Source organism: Protopterus annectens, chromosome 9.part0 (genome assembly GCF_019279795.1).
Source record: "Protopterus annectens isolate FY-2018-M chromosome 9.part0, PAN1.0, whole genome shotgun sequence".
In the NCBI taxonomy this organism is placed as follows: Eukaryota; Metazoa; Chordata; order Ceratodontiformes; family Protopteridae; genus Protopterus; species Protopterus annectens.
In genome coordinates this window covers 1,311,729,550-1,311,747,340 of record NC_056743.1, presented here as the reverse complement: position 1 = coordinate 1,311,747,340, position 17,791 = coordinate 1,311,729,550, and the positions used below count along the sequence as shown (strand labels likewise).

General features: G+C 36.9%; 1 protein-coding gene across 1 annotated transcript in view; it reads left to right on the top strand.

Annotated features, from left to right (window-relative positions):
* Window positions 1-17,252, top strand: part of LOC122812033 (prosaposin-like) — a 162,794-nt gene extending 145,542 nt beyond the window's left edge. Inside the window, exons 6-8 of the mRNA XM_044084276.1 lie at window positions 2,249-2,329; window positions 6,009-6,119; window positions 16,690-17,252. Coding sequence (XP_043940211.1) covers window positions 2,249-2,329; window positions 6,009-6,119; window positions 16,690-16,722 — 225 coding nt within the window. The 3' untranslated portion in view covers window positions 16,723-17,252. The remainder of the gene's footprint in view (window positions 1-2,248; window positions 2,330-6,008; window positions 6,120-16,689) is intronic.
* The last annotated feature ends 539 nt before the right edge of the window (window positions 17,253-17,791 follow it).

Genomic DNA, 17,791 nt, shown 5'->3' with positions numbered 1-17,791 from the left:
CTACCAAGTATACTCTTTTAATTAAATGCTACTTTTTTAAATATTCCCCCAAACTTCTTCCTTGCCATGGAAAAAGCCATATCAAGATTCTTATGGTATTCCAAATCTACCAGAATTAAATATGGAAAACTTGTACTTACCAAAGATAAGGAGGGAAGGGGTTGCCTGATTTTAAGCTTTATTATAGTATAATTACTGTCTACAGACTAATACAAATAATAAACTATGACTCATATATAAATACTTGGACACCCCAGTGGACCAAAATCTGGTATGAACAGTTGAAATCCCTTGGCTATAATATCAAATCCCTACCATTCTTGAATTTAAACCAGACTAGCTTATACATGAAGAATCTACACCCACTAATTAAAAACATGATTCTTACAACACAGAAACTATTTAAATCATTGCAATTAGCTGACGCTTTTGCCCTTGTACAACCATTACACCTAAATCCTAATCTACTAATAAATAATAAACCCATAAATGTAACAAACTACCCCCTGATAAAAGACTACACAATATGGGGTATATACCAATGGAAAGACTCTAACATGGGGCAAATGAGACTTGAACTCAAACTTCCTAAGAAATATAGCCTTATCCTTAACCAACTTCACCATCTTATAAATGCTAAATTCTCACAAATACACACTGACTTACAGAACATAAATTTAGTTAAATTAATACTTGAAAATCTTGCGATTAAAGGGAAAACAATTTCTAGGACTTATAAAATTGTAATGAGTGCAAAATATTAGAATTCTTTATTATTTTCAAACTATTGGCAAATGAAAAATCAATCACTGACTGAAGAAAATAAGAAACTAGCCATTGAAAATACCATCAAATTAATTCCTTTCAAGATGCTGTTATATACACAAATTATGGTAAATAACAATCTATATTATACCTTAACTAAATTAAATAAATTCAATCCTAACTTTTCGCCTATATGTCCCCATTGTCCTGATCAAACAGCTGATATTTTGCATGTCATATGGAACTATACTAAGATACACAACTTATGGTGTTCCTTGAGAGTAAGATTAGAGAAGATGGGATATGAAAACTCAACCCTTACATGGGAGACAGCTATATTGCACATTAACATCAATCAACTTCCAAAACTATTAAAACATGTCTTTATTACGATGTGTGCCCTTATTAAATTTTTTATTACAAAGAATTGGAATGTCATGTCACCAATTACATGGGAAGATTTTAGCAATCTTGCTAGCAAATATATCTCATCTCACAAATTAGTTTATTCAAAAACAACAAAAACAAATGCTATTACCAAAAATATTGGGGTTACTTACTAGATATAATTCTTGACAAATAAAATTTGACCACAAATTGACATGAAAAGTTAACCTTTTAATAAGAAATGAATGTAGTATAACCAGTTTTCTTGCATCTTCCCCCTTCTTTTAATATATATGTATCTAGATATTTTCGCTAACCATACAATAAATGGTTGAATTTCTAACTTTACTTTCTATATAGATTATCCCCATTCCACTATCCCTTATGAGACCAAATGAACATAAGAATTCTCATATTCTACTTGATGATGTAGTGACTTCTAGTGTATATATTGTATATATATATATATATATATATATATATGTGTGTGTGTGTGTGTGTGTGTGTGTGTGTGTAATTTTCTTGAAACGAGATTGTTGTCTGTTTTCTTTAGCTATGTATTTGTAGTGTTTATTTGTGTTTTTGAGTTATTGTATTGTTGTTATTATTTGGAAAAAAGAAAATTGAAATAGAGATTTTGGAAAAAAAAAACTCTTATAAACATAGCAAACTACTAAAACAACAGGTTTTGGAGCAGCATGCATTGTTATATGAAATCTGAAACTCAAATGTTTGCCATTATTAAGTGACTAAATTCCCCAATAATTTGTCAGAAAAGAAAAAAAAAAACTAATTTTATGTGGAATGGGCACAAATCTGGACATTCTTCAAAATTCTGGACATTTGGGAGGTGAGCTGACAATACACCAGCCAGCTGAAGTTATCACCTTCTGTAGATAAATGCCATGCACACGTAGCTTATGTTATGCTGGTAACAAAATTGAATACTATCTCTCTACATTCATATTAGCTACATTTCTGTTTTATTATACCTGCAGTTGACTAATTAGTACATCTAACTGTATGCTGTTTTCTAATATTATATTGCCATCATTATGCTATCAAGTGTTTTAATATATCTCTTTTTCCTCCTAAGTGTAAAAAATTCCTGGAAACTTACATGAATAGACTATTAGAAGCCTCTGTGATGACCTGGGGTGCCAAGGTGACCTGCCAGGTAAGTTTGAGTTATGAGTATGAGGTGTGATGTTAGACATTTCAGTCAGTGGCTGTACATATATTATACAACTCACACACCAGTACGTTATGAGTCATATATATATATATATATATATATATATATATATATATATATATATATATATATATATATCTACACTAGATGCATTCCTTTGTCATGCAAGAGAACTAGTTGTTGTTTATATTGTCTCTAACTAGGAAGACTGCTAGAATTAAGTTAAAAGAGAGTAATAATAAGGAATTGTTCCTAAGTAATGCTATCTGATAATAAGCATAGCTCTCAATATCTTGGAGCAAGAAATCTGGACAAAACCATAAATAAAAGTAGGACAAAGACCCAAAAAATAGGGACACTTTTTAAATATTGCTTTTATAAACTTAGAAAGTTGATAGAATAACAGGTTTGGTCATTAGCATGAATTTTTCTGAAGGGAAAGTCTGAAACTCAAATGTCTATAATTATTTTCTAAGTTCAATCTTTAATGATCTGCCACTAATTTGCCAGAAAAAACACAATTTTATGAAAAATGGTCCAACAATATGAGGCAAATATCTGGACATTCTGAAAAAATATGTACAGTTGAGAGGTATGATGACAAATCTTAAAGCTGAATATATGATGCATCAAAGTTCCAATGCGTCTTACAGAGAAACACATCAGTTTGAAAAAAACATGAAACTGAGAATAGGCTGAGGCAAAGAAAAGTTCCACAAACAAAATCCACACTGGAGTCCCACGATAGTTTGAGAACATTTAATGGTGCTTCCTAACAACTCGGCTGAATGACTTCAAGGGCCACTAGAGAAACACATCAACCCAGCTAGCCATATTTCATTTTACAGTGAACACATTGAGATGTCCCTCTTCTAGCAGTCTGCAGCTGTGACCTCCTACATGTTCATCATCACTCCAACAAACATTCCCGCACACATATATACATGTTTGCGTGCACACACACACACACACACACACACACACACACACACACACACACACACACACACACACACACACACACACACATCTGCCCTTATGTTGCCATCAAGGCCTTTTTCCCACAGGTATCTGTGTAATTCTTTGTTCCCTGCTCATGCTATATAAGTATTAGAAGTTTGGTCATTTGTGTGCTTTCTTACTCTTGCTCTTGTGTTGTGAGCCACATTATCATTTTGTAGCTCTGTATTACTGCATTCACATTATTCAACCTGATGGTATTTTCATCTTCAATCACACTATCTAGCCCTTCGTTACCTCTGACTCATGCATGTGGGCTATGTTCCCTACAGTGCTGTTCTCCTGCAGGAATACATGGGATCCTTCCATTTCAATACTCATGCTATGCAAAGCTGAGTTGCATAGCTTTTCTTAGACAGCTATTTCTGTATTATTTCTGCTGTGCTGAGTGCATTTCTGCATACCATCTATCTGTCTAGCCTTGTAATTCTTCTGTATAAGATATGTGTATTTTAAAAGCCTGCTGAGCATCTGATCATATTTACTTGCTCCCTCTGCAGCCCATTCTGACCCTTTATAGGTTCATAGGTTCATAGGTTCATAGGTAAGGCTAAGCTATCAGCCTAAGGGCCTATGTAAGCCTAGCCAACAAGGTTCCCTGGCTTACGCCACTCAAGAAAGTTAATTTCCTGTGTTCCTGTCTAGCAGAGCCTCAGAAGTGATCCCTGGGGTGTATTTCCTATTTCCCATCCACTCATCAAGATTTTTCTTGAAGAGTGCTAATGAGGAACTTTGTTTGACATAGATGGGTAGTTTGTTCCAGAGTATAGGAAGTATCTGGGACAGGAATCTATCCCTCCAGCATGTCCTGTTTATTGTGGTGACAAGGTTTAGGTCCCTGGAGCATGTAGCTCGGAGGGATTGGGATTTCTTTAGGTGTAGCATGTCCAACAGCTCTGGGTTTAACATAGATTTATATGTTAGGCAGAGATCTCCTCAGAGTAGGCAATATTCTACAGAGTAAAGCTGGAGTTTTTTGAGACGGTCAGTGTAGGGCATCTGTTTGAGGCCAGTGATCCTCTTTGTGAGGTACTTCTGTGGCCTTTCCAGCTGCTGCTGATGTCTTGGGAGGTGCATTCCAAAAGGGGTGTTGTACTCTATAATGGGTCTAATGAGTGCCGAGTAGAGGGGAACAACAATCTCTTTTTTCCTGGATAAGAACCCTTTTGTGATGAGGTATGCCACATTGAAGGATTTCCTGACTACTGTGACGATGTGATTTTTAAAGGAGAGACTACTGTCCACCTGGGTCCCAAGGCCTCTTATCACACATTCAGCATTAAGTAGACTGCCGTTTATGTGATAGTTCATGGGTACAGAGTTTTTACCAAAGGGGATGACAATGCACTTTTTGGCATTGAGCTTGAGGCCATGCCTCTGACACCAGGCATCTGTCTCAGTGAGGCCCTTCTGTAAGATGTCCACATCATTTGGGGACTCGACTATGGCTCCTAGTTTGCAGTTATCTGCGAACTTCATTAGCCAGATACCTTCTGTGTTAGCCTGTTCTTCAGAAACATAGATACCAAACAGGAGAGGTCCCAGGGCTGAACCCTGTGGTACTCCACTTGTCACTGGTTTGATGTTAATGAATGTTTTATTTTGAATACCCCTTTCTGCATCTTACTTCACTTTTATGTCATTGGTATTAAGCAATGATGTCTTCAATTATCCAGTTATATTTTTGTAAGAACCATTACATCTTAACTGGATTCTATTTAATATTTGCCTATTTACAGTAAAACTGCAGTCAGTATTTTTCATGATAACTAGAGGTAATTTTATTTAAATTCCATTTTAGAATAATGTTAAATAAGCAGACTACAACAGCTGTGTTGTGGTCAGGCCTATGTAATGCACAACATTCCCTTGCCTGTTCTAAGATATTAAGGGCCGAATGGAGTGTTTTAAGTAAAGATAAGTAAGGCTTTAATCAGAAAAAGGTAAGTCTGCTGTGATCTCCTAGTAATGCTGATGCAGGCTCAGCTGTCTGACAGGTTCTTGCCCTTCATTGAACTGAAATTGTAACATAAAACAAAGATGAAAAACTGCATGGAACAGCTACAGTCACCTTGTGCTTTGACTTTTGTAGTGATGAAAACAATGCAAAGCTGCGACTTTATAATAATCAACCTCCTAAAACAACTACCCATGATGCTGAGCTTACATTGCTAAGTTTCATGTCTCAAGTTTTGAAGTTCTCAACCTGTTTTGTGCTATCAGCAGTGCAGTATTCACATTTTGTCAGATATGCGACTGGCTTTGTGGTTAACTCTTGACTGACTGCACTTCTGTATCTCTTATCCAAGATGTCAAATGGTTTCGAGCCATGTCTGACCCTTATAGTGACCCCATGAACAGCTACAATAATCCACAGAATTTAAAGTCTTCCTTATAAGTACAAACTGATAGGCTAGTTATGGCAATGATCTCACAGCTCAGGATGTGACTCTTATGTATGCATGTATCAGGTGCAGCTGATATTCTGTGAATATGAGGTTCAAGTCCACACTAAAGTTCAAAAGGTTTGCATCTGTAAAAGATATGAAATGATGGTATGTGTTAACATAAACATAGATTGATGATTTCTTTACTTCAAGGAGACTGCAGTAATACAGACTAACCCAAGTTCTTTCCACAGCTGGTGAAAGCCTGTAATCCAATGGAGGATGTCACTCAATGGGAAGCCAAAGAGTGTGAGGCAGGCCCATTATACTGGTGTAATAGTGTGGAGACGGCCAGGAAATGCAAGGTAAGTCACTTTTTAATATGCTGTTTAGCATTAATTTAACTCTGTAAATGTCTGCTTTGCAGTTCCTATGCACTTATTCACTGAGGTATATATACGCATTAATTTATCTTGGTATGCATGTTCTTCCAACACCTGCTAACTCAGCTATGGGAATCTTTGGAAAGTCACATGATATACAAATTTGGAGCACTGCCTGTGACATGCATACCTTATCCATTGAATTGTATAAATATGTTAATGAAATGCAGTATGTATTTCTTACAGCACCTGGCAACTCAACTAGGAGAATCTCTGCAGTGTCACATGATATAAATTTATATGGGAACAGCAATGCATGAGACAGTGCTACTGCTACTACTACAACTACTGTAGTCACCAGTAGCAATGAAAATATGTTTCTAGGAGTGTACAAGTCCTTGCCATCCCATGGTAACTCTTTGTGGAAGATATGAAGATGTGGTGATGTGTATATGTCATATTGCTTCTTTTGCTGTGTAGGCTTTTTGAGTGAGTGTGTGGCAAATGCACAACACAGTCTGTTATTAGGAACTGAGGTGCGCTCTGATACATTTGTAAAGGTCTGAATCTGACATAAGAGTTGTTCTAACTGCTATATTCGGTAGTGTGAAAAGCTTTTTTTAACATTTTTTAACTAATTGCTCACTGCCATGTATTGTGATATGACTCAGCTTTCATATTTTCTTACTTGCGATTTTGATTTAGTTAGTTCGATCCAAAGAGCTAAATTTTCTCTCTCCTTGATATGCATCGGAGGTGTGGATTTGAGGAAACCCAACACTAGACACAAACTAATAAAAATCTTACAATTTGAATAGAAAGTACTTGCTTCAATAACCTGAAAGTTACTGTAAGTGGCACAGTCATAATGTATATGACATTTAGCTTGTTGTAAATGGCATGCAACACCAGTAATATACAATAAGCTGTACAAATGACTGTGTTTTGCTCCTAGTCAGCAATATTATAGTGTATTTACTTACTGTACTATTATATATTACCTGCCTATTTTCTCAAGTACTTTTCCTCCTAATGGTTACACTGGTAAGAAGCTCAGCTGGGCAGACAAGGCTGCTCTATCCCCAGTGACAGTCCCCAACTAATTCTGTGAGATCCCCACACACATTCTGAGCAAACTGAGTCATATACCCTTTCTAGTTATAGCCAAGGTTTACCCTGAATGCACCTACTGTTGGACCATGCTTCGTATACCTCGGGTGAAAGGCACCAAGCCTGTATATTCACTAGGTACCCATACCACCTCAACCAACTCCTCTTAACCCAAAAGAGCAGCAGCATCCCAGATAGCCTAACTCTTCATTGTATTACGCACAGTGACTCCAGCTACCCTGGAAGCCACCTTATTCCTGCTATGTCTCTCCATTAACTTATCTTTTCAGTGCCATGACCTTGGGAGTGCTTCCTACTGTTACACAGCACTCATTTCACCACTGTAGTATAATAGAATGCCTGCACTGCTGCTGTTTCTCCATCTTCTGGTCAGTCACCTTTTCACTTCTTCCCTCACTGATAAACACTAGACTTAACTTCCTTCATCTGAGGTAACTGCTTCTCTCTTACCAGCAAAAAAACCCTTTTTGGAAGGAATACATGACTTCTAATATGAAGGTGCTAACTTTGATCTCACCTACTTTACAGTGAACAGTAGACCATCCAGTCCATGCAGACTACCATAGTGTATTGAAGTCAAATGGATATTATCAATTACAAATAGTGACATATGCTAGAGTGGGATGAAAGGGGCAGCTGCCCCAGGCACAACATCTTAGGGGCTGTGATCAGCACAATATAAATGTTGACTTCCATCCCTGCAACTCAGTTATATGACACTTTTGCTGGTTAGCTGAATGTGAGTGCAGTATCAATAGCCATTTAAGTAACCACGGTTTTGATTGCAGGTCCTTAAATTATTTATTAGAGTGTATGTATTTGTGTGTGTGTGTGTGTGTGTGTGTGTGTGTGTGTGTGTGTGTGTGTGTGTGTGTGTGTGTGTGTGTGTGTGTGTGTGTATGTGTGTGTGTGTGAGTGGATGTGCGTGCATGCAAAAATGTTAGCAACTGTAACAATGAGCTACAGTTTCTGAAAGGTGTGGAGGACTTTATTTGTCCTTATCTTGTTGAGGCAGGCATTGATTGAGCACTTGGGTGATTTCTCAGGGAACCAATTAGCCTGGCTGCAAAATGGATACATTCCACACCTCAGGTATACCTTAACATCTTGCTAAAAATTCAAGAACAGGTGAGAAGACAAGACAGTCTCTTAGAAAATCATAGCGAATCCTATACTCACTTAAAACATATTCAGTTTATTACTTGGTATGCAGATATGTTTCTCACTCTTCAAATACTGGGGCAGAGTGTCATGCAGCAGGGAACCTTAGTACCCCATTCTCTTCTAGTAAATTCCACAATACATTCCAGGGTGCATGGTCATGTATCTTTTCTAGCCAGACTAACACATGTATATCATACTGGCAAGCTGTACATGGTGACCTATGTAATATCTCTGCAAGGACAAAGAGTTAATCTGCTGTTTCAAGGCCATAACAGAATCCATGTTGCTTCCTCTAAACAGGAGGCTTAAGTAGTAAAGGGTGTAACCAACTCAAATGTGAGGACCATCTTCAGTGAGTCCTGTAATGCTGAGACCGAATGGCTAAGAAACCAACTTACATATACGAAGCTCCCATTAGCAAACGGCACTACATCGAAAATGCCGTTCATCGATTTCCGCTCTTGTGGGGGGCTGTGCCCCCCACCCCCCCCCACTAATTACATATATACCAACTCCGAGATTGCACTACAGTGAGGAAAGGGCAAATTTCCCGATCCTCACTGTATCACGATTTCACTATGGACAGTTCGGTGAACGGCATGTTCAATGTAATAGCACCAAAAATGCCATTTGACAAACGGTCCTTTTGATTATTTAATATAGACCCAAGTCAAGATGGCCATTTCAAGGAATATTCCCTTTTCTCTGAGATATGGTCATTATACCACCCCCTCCCCCCCCAGAAAAAAAAAGAAGTTTAAAAGAGAAGACTGGTGTTCGATATCCGCTCCTCATCTGCATTTTTTCATGGTTTGTTAGCATTCAGCATTATGAGTGGTGATTTTTTTTTCCAGCATCCTTTCAAAGGTGAACCAAAGAACCAAAAATCAAAAACACTTGTAAAAAGTCCAGACCAAGGAAAGAAACCAGTACAACAAGTTTTAAAACAAAAATATGACAAAAGAACACAAATCTAAATTAAACTAGTGCTTATTTAAAACAAATAAATGAATCCCCCTTCCCAAATACACAAATCAATGTAAGCTTTGAAATATTTAAATAATTAAATATCATAAAAACCACAATTTTAACAAACTTACAAGACTGCAACTGTCGTTGAGACATGGGGATATGTGGGCATTTAACCTTATTTAACAGTAAAAAAGTTCCAACTTCAACCAGATACCTCAGAAGAGAAATAAAATCCATCAAAACAGCAAAAACACTGAGGTAAGGCTCCAGGCTTCAAAGGTTTATTGTTCATAAAGACAAGACACAAGCGCTTTCACCCTGTGGGCTTCTTCAGGTGTAATAAATCAAGGTACTAGCTCCTCTATTTGTACTAATTAACACATACAGCTTAGAACATTCTTAAAGGTATATTCAAGATACAAGCTCTGTATTAAACAATACCAGTAAAGTCCAAAAGTCCAAAATACATAAATACAATATAAATATAAAAACATAGATATAAATAAAATACATGTAAACCTATGATTAAAAACATTTTATCTACGCAGGGGTTTGTTTCGTAGAGCTGGTTTTAGAGGGATATTTTCATTCAGGCCATGACCTATAGTAGCTTTAAGTCTAATGATCCATCTGGCCTCTAAGTTTTCAGTTTTTATCTTGACATCATCTCCACGTATACTTTAAAAAACTCTACCTATAGCCCTGAAAGAAAATACAGGTTGGGAATTAGTATCACTAGTATGTTTTGCTAAGGCATTGTGTAAACTGCCTTTTCTTATGTGGTACACGTGTTCCCTGATTCTTTGACTGAGTCAGTCTGAGATTAATTTTTTGGATGTTACTGTATTACAGGACTCGAAAGGTCAGTTCAATGTGAAGTTATACAGGAAAGAATGCCATGTTAATAATTTATTATATAGGGACAGTATGCACCCTGATTTTATATTTAAGAATGTGGCACAGAACCAATTTTTTCGAGCTTCTAGATTGAATGCTAGTGCCAGTGATTTTGATTTGCAACTCACCAATGTACAGGTTGAGTTGAAACAAAGGGGCTATGAATCTAACCTTATAAATCAAGGACTAAACAATGTCTTGAGAGTGAGACAAAGTAAAGCCAAGCCTTACTTTTCTAAATGCAATGTTACCAATCAGAAAAATAGATGCATTTCAGACTTACAGCCTTTAAGGTTATGTTTCAGTTATGCTAGAGACATACAACATTATACTGACATCATTAACAAAAATTGGAAAATGTTAACGTCTGATACACAGATTAAAAAATATATTGGAGCTAAACCACACAACAGTAAGTATAGCACTCTAAACAAACTACTAATCGAGAACAGAGTGCTAAAAATGGGAATACAGTTGGCACCACTAAAGACAAAGCCTTTATTATAAAAGACATTCATTAAGTGCTTTCATCCCTCACTGGGGACTTCATCAGAATGACTTCCACCATTACATCACTTAGTTAAATATTCAAGCTAGTTAAGAAACCAAGACTGATTAAAAAATTAAAGGCACAGTGCAAGAATATTGTATTAGCAAAAAAATGTGTTACTACCAGTGAGATTTAAAATCATGCATATAGCATAAAATTTATAAAAAACAAATAGCAAAATGTACTTAAGTGGAATGCATAAAAATCCTTACTTAAAATAAGTATGCAGTAAACAAAAACAAAGTGACTAGTTAAAAACATTATCTAATAAGGGTGGCAGTCTAGAATAAAGAAAAAATAAATTCTGAGCAACAATACAGAGAAAATACTATACAAAAATGTTAAACAGGAATATTCAACATAAAAGCTGTCCAGGATTAACTAGCCAATTAGCAGGTTTTCTATTTTTTTGTATTATAGATATATTGATGATTTGATATTTGTATGTGAGAATGGTATAGATAAGATCCATGATTTTTTAAAGATATACACAAAAATGTTTATGAGTTACAATTTGATAGTTTACAATTTGGTCAAGAAATTATTTTTTTCGATGTACATCTGGCAGGATTAAATTATGGGTCTATACGTACTTCAGTTCATCGTAAATTTATAGATGGGGGTCAATATTTGTATTGGACCAGTTGTCATCCCCCACATACAATTCAATCTCTCCCCTATGGCAAATTATATATGTTATCCAGGATTTGCAACAATGATATGGACTTGCATAGGGAAGTATGTTAGACATCGTTAATGTTTCTTTGTAGGGGATATAGTAGGGACAATATACTTGATGCTGTCGATAATATTTCTTTAATGGAATTTACACATAAACATGAGTACAGATAGAAAGAGAATTCACCTAAGGCAGACAGTAAGGATAGAATGTTTTTTGTAACAACTTATAATGTCTTGAGTGAAAGAATATGTGAATTAGTCAATTATTATTGCAAGTTTTTACAAAATTATGATAAGTTAGCTAAAATAATATGTAGAAAGTCTTCCATTTCATATAGGAGGGGTAAGAATTTGAAAGATAGACTGGTTGAAGTATATTTTATGTTACCTGAAGAAAATCCAATGCCAGTCTGTACCCTGCAATAATTGTAATGTTTGCAGGTTTATAGTCTCTAATTTAAAAAAAATAATAATGGAAGTAAATTTGACCCTGTGGGTAGATATTCTTGTGAAACTGAAGGCATTATATATTGTCTCAAGTGTCCATGCAACCTGTTCTACATTGGTCAAAGTAAAAGAAAGTTTAAAGTCAGGTTGCAGGAACAGATAAGAGACATGAAAAAATAAGGTGGAAAGTTCTATTTCTGTTCATTTTATGGAATGTCATAATATTGATTATACTTTAATAAAAGCAACAATTTTGGAAAAAAGTGTTTGTTAAATTAGGTGATGCTTCATTGTTAAAAAACATATTATTGTATAAAGAAGCTGTTTTTATTCTGAAATACAATACCCTTTCTCCAGGGTGTTTGAACCATGAGTTAAACTGGAAGTATTTAGTTAAATTGTTAAATTGCTTAATTGTTTTATTAGTGGTTGTTTGTTTTGTATATAAGGGGATGGTTTGTATGGGGTATGTTACTTCTTGAAGGCTGTTTGGCCGAGATGCTAAAGTGCAATAAATTGGATTAGGGTTCTGTATTCTGTCATTTTTCTTCCTTTTGCGAGTGCTTGGTGGTTCTGCAGTGTTTGCTTTCAATGCAGAAATGTTTATTCTATAGTCTAGCAGCTCTTAATCTTAGTATTGGCTGAATGCAAACATTGCCATTAAGCCCAGGTGTTACTGCCGCATTCAGTCAAATGAATTCCTTATATTCCAATATATTTTCCCATTCACCTCTCCTGGGATTTTTTCTATCATATATATAATCCCAAAAAGATTTTTTATAGGTATTGCATACCTCTGCATGTTACATTCATAAATTTCCTAAGCATCCTTTCAGTTTTCCCATATAAAAACAATTGCATCCTGAACATATAGCCAAATACACCAATCCTGTTCTACCACAATTTTCACCTTTAAAGATAATCTTAGAATTTAAGCTATTTTTAAACTGATAAATTTCTTCTCTAAAATATATGAACACTGCCTAAAGGAACCACATTTTAATGTTGATTACTGGTTTCTTGTTCCATAAGTTTGACTCTTAGGTCTTTCCAAGAGCTTTTTAAAATTAACCAAGGTTTTATTAACAAAAAAAGGTTCATCTCTTAAAATTCTATTAAAATCACTGGTGACCTTTAAAAACTTCCAATTACTTTATTTAATAATGTTTTTAATGTTCCTTGAGCTACCACTATATGCCATCACATGCCCTCCTAAATTAACATCATTACTTGCCTCATGAAGTTTAATTTCCTCAATCCCTGTAGGGCCCTTCCCCAAAAGTGGTTTGTATTTAATACACCAGAGATCTTTCACTTCCTTAAGAACATCACTCCTCATAATCTCTGGGTATCCCCTATCCAGAAACAACAATGTTAATATGTTAATTTTGGTTTCCAAGTCTTCTGTTGTAGACATCATCCTAGCTATCCTAAAACCCTAGCCTTTAATCAGATTGTTATTAAAGGAATAGGGGTGGAGAATGATATAGTGCAATTATGAGTTGCTTAATGAATGTCTTTTATAATAAAGCCTTTGTCTTTAGTGGTCCTGACTGTATTCCCATTTGAACACTCTGTTCTTGATTACTGGTTTGTTAGTTTTTAATTTACTGACATAGTTAAAGAATGATTTGCAGTTATTTTTGGTTTCTTCTCAAGACATGCATTAATGAAGGGTTTGGCAAGTGAAAATGAAAGATACTAAGCTGAAACAAGGAACATCTTTGGGTCTTGGAATTTCAAATTATATATTGTGAAAAAACAGAATATAGTTTTTCCTTTGTTGATACAGGACAAACTCTAAAAACAAAGGCTGGGATTCAGAAATAGACCTACCCACATGCAGTTGGACTGCAACACTAATAGCCTGTTAACATGTTCATGAAAACCAGTGATTCAGAGACACATTAACCACAATGAGGATAGCCCTTATTATCAGCTAATTTCCACATCTCTGAATCCTTCTATGATTATTGCAGACACTGACAGGCTCTTTTATGTTGCCCTTGTGGTAATCTCCATTAATGGCTATGGCATCATGTTAGCACAGGTACCTACTCATTTACTCCCCTCCACCACACACACACACACACACACACACACACACACACACACACACACACACACACACACACACACACACACACACACTTGCACACATGCACACACTTTGCCATGCCTCTTAACTGTCCCTGATTTAAAATAACATAACTGATTTGTCACTATAACTTTAAATGACACCTCAGGGTATCCCGCTATTTGCTGGAAGAGACGCATATTGCTGGCCACAACCTCACGGTCATTAGGGACATATATATGATCACCGACATGTGCTGACATGGCATCCAGGAACTGGTGCAGTACCCTGGAGGCTGATGCCTGTGATATCCCCATCATATCACCAGTTGGTCTCTGGAAGGTACCTGTTGCTAGTATTCTTAGGCCAACACATACCTTGGTTTCCACTGGGATGGGTTCCCCTCTGTTGGTTCTGTGTGTGAGATGTGGCCTGCACAGCTCAACAAACTGCTACAGAAGGTCTCTGTTCACTCTGTAGCGCTCTACTATCTCCAGCTCATGTAACCCATGGTAGGTGACCCTGGGCCTGTATACTCTTCTCCTTCTCCTCACTCTGTCTCACATGTCTGTCTCACATGTCTGTCAGCATCTGCATTGTCACCACCCTCAGCAATTCGTCTATGCCTGATTATAACAGCTATGGCAGCCCCTAGCATTTCTGCTCTGAGTTCAGCTTTTTTCAGTTTTCAATTCTGATAGCTTACTTTCTTGCAGTATCTCTTCTGAGAAACAGCCTGCACTGCTCTTTGCAGTGTTTAAATGCTGGGTTGGGCTTCTAGTCTGCCTGTGTAATTGCCTGCTTCCAATTGTTTCCAGCAATTAACTCCAGCAGTATCCTCTGGCAGTTTCCCTGTATTTTGGTTGTTTCCTGTTTCCTCTCTGTTTCCTCAGGGGGAGCAATGTGCACACCAGCTTAAGCACGCTCACAGTTACTTAAACGCGCGCACACATCCTTACACGGTATTAAACGCGCGCGCACATCCTTACACGGTGTGAACTTGGCTGATTCATGTTAAAACGCGCGCACACTGCCTTAAACACGTGCACGCCCGCGCAAACCGTTGTAAATGGTTTGCAACACGCTCCCACATGTTGAACCTGCCTTACACGCACGCACACGCGCGCATGCACGTATATCAAGAAACTTTGAGTGTAGGGATAGCGTAAACCTTCAATTTCTTGACTTTCCTAGTGTTCTGTTGGGACACACCTCCCTCCCTGATGTCTGTCTGTCATCTGTCACCTTACATTGCCCTCCAATCTGGTACATTTGTTTCTATCCTTCCCCCCTGTGATGTCACCTACCTCTTACTCTGTTCCTCCCCCTTCTCTAACTCTTACACTACTCAGAAAGTGCTCATTACCTATGTGGCAGTGTGATTCAGTATTGTAACCCTCATTTACATAGGATTGCCTAGTAATGCTTAGTTACATGTCTTACACTGAGCTTCCCCCCCTTGACAACCACTAAACGGAGGCCATATTGTTTTTGATCTGCAAGTCCCTCCATTGACATTCCATGTAATACATAAATCCCACAATTGTGGGCTTATAAGCTTCGGTTTTCAGTTTTAGGTAGTGCACCCCGTTTGCACGGGTGTGCGCTGCAGTTACACATCATAATCCCACGAAAAAAAAAAAAGTTATATAACATATTTTTGCAACACTTTTTCATGCCAATGGCCACATATTTGGCCATTGGCATGCTTAATGAAACATATGCACCCTTTATTTGGAGCTGACATAGCTCTGTTTTAGATTTTGCAGAAATGTACTCAGTTGTCAGCTGAGTACATTTCTGCAGCTAACACGTCCGTTACACAGACTGGTTTCAGCTTCATGGATCGCTCAAATACCTCATTTGCATATCTTTGAGCTGCAAATGAGGTATTGAGCATTTCCATGCCCAGTCCGTGTAAGAGACGTGTTAGCTGTCTCTTACACGGAGGTTTGGGCTGTACCTGAATCGGGAGGCTTACACGGAGGCTTACACTACTCTTGAACTCCGTGTAAGCCTTCCTGAATCTGGCCCAGTGTCTTTCACCTGAATCATCTCACTTATAGTGTCAAACACCACAGTTACTGTCCTCCAGGTGATCTATCCCATTAGTAACGTCATACACCAGAATCACTGTCCTTCATTTGATCCACCTTACTAATAGTGTCACGTGTCAGAGTTAACTGTCCTTCAGCAGATCCATTCCATTAAGTGTCAGACATCACTCACTGTCTTTCACCTGATCCAGCTCAGTAATAGTGTCAAGCCATAGAGTCAATGTCCATCAGCTGATCCATTCCATTAACAGTGTCAGACATCACTCACTGTCTTTCACCTGATCCATCTGAGTAATAGTGTCAAACCCCAGAGTCAATGTCCATCAGCTGATCCATCTCACTAAGAGTGTCAAAGCTCAGAGTCAATGTCCATCACTTGATCCACCTAACAGTGTTAGACATACGTGCTAGACTGATATGAATGTACAACATTAATGGGCAAAGTCTGTTATGTCCAGGGTTTTCTCAAGAACATTGTGTGACTGTAGCACAGGGTTAACTCAACGATGAATACAACACCCTAAATCAGATGTAAAGCCTTGGTCAGAAATTAACAGCTTTTATTTACTTTTTCAGGTTGAGAAACTGTGTCGGGCATACATATGGTAACATTCCACTCCAGCTCAATCGTCCTGAGGAATTGCTTTATATCATCAGGCCAAGCTTATAGATGCAGCACCAAGAATAAAGAAAGAAAAGTCTTTCAGGCAATTTCTATATACCCCTTCATAATGGAGTTAAACTTTCTTCAGGGGCAACATATCCTCCTTTGCTTATCAACTTCTGGCATGCTGATGCAACATCCCTTTGCTGTCAGCTAATCAACAGAGCGAATTCCATTTCTGACTTGCTTTCAACTTCTAATAAATTCTTAAGTGTTTCTTTATCAAAAATCATTGCAATATTAGTATTTGAAGTTAGATTGTTTTCTTGTTCATTTCTGATTAAATTAGACTTACATTTGCAAAAGATGTGCAGAAATAAAGTTCTAGTTAATTTATGTTTTCACAGACTTGAAATGGCAAATTTCAGAAGTTAAATTCAGAAATAATTTTATTCATAATTTAAAAATATTCTCTGCAGTGTACTTTAAAGTCTTATAAATAAATTCATTAATAAAAAATGTATTTTCAACAAAATATAATCTTTTCTTATACTTTACTCATAAGATTATTTTACCAGTCAATTTACAACTCTCTGAGGCAAAAAAACAAAAAACTCAGCGAGCACAACTCTGTGAAGTTAAACTCTCAGATTGCTGCTTTCCATCTAAAATCACAGTGCAGTTTCTAAGTGTATGTTGTCAGTCACTTCTTTACTTTTGTTGACATCTTCCATCTTCATATTTGTGAAACTGTGGCATTGTTACATATAAAGTTCTGAGGTATAGGACTGCTTGACCCCCACCTGCACAAAAAATATTTTAAAATGTTTGTGAGGCTGATTTGTTTGCAGGAATGAATTACTGGAAAATATTTATTTAAATGAAAGCAGCATAGAAATATAGCATAACTAGTGTTTTTAGGTTTATAGGTCCATAGGCTAATGACCATTAGGGCCTTTTTTAGTGTAGCCACACATCCCAAATCTCTGACAAGTTCTGTCTAATTAATTTAAAAGAGCTATGGAAACCAGATACTGACTCCTAAGAGAGAGAGAATATATTCAGGTGTTGTAC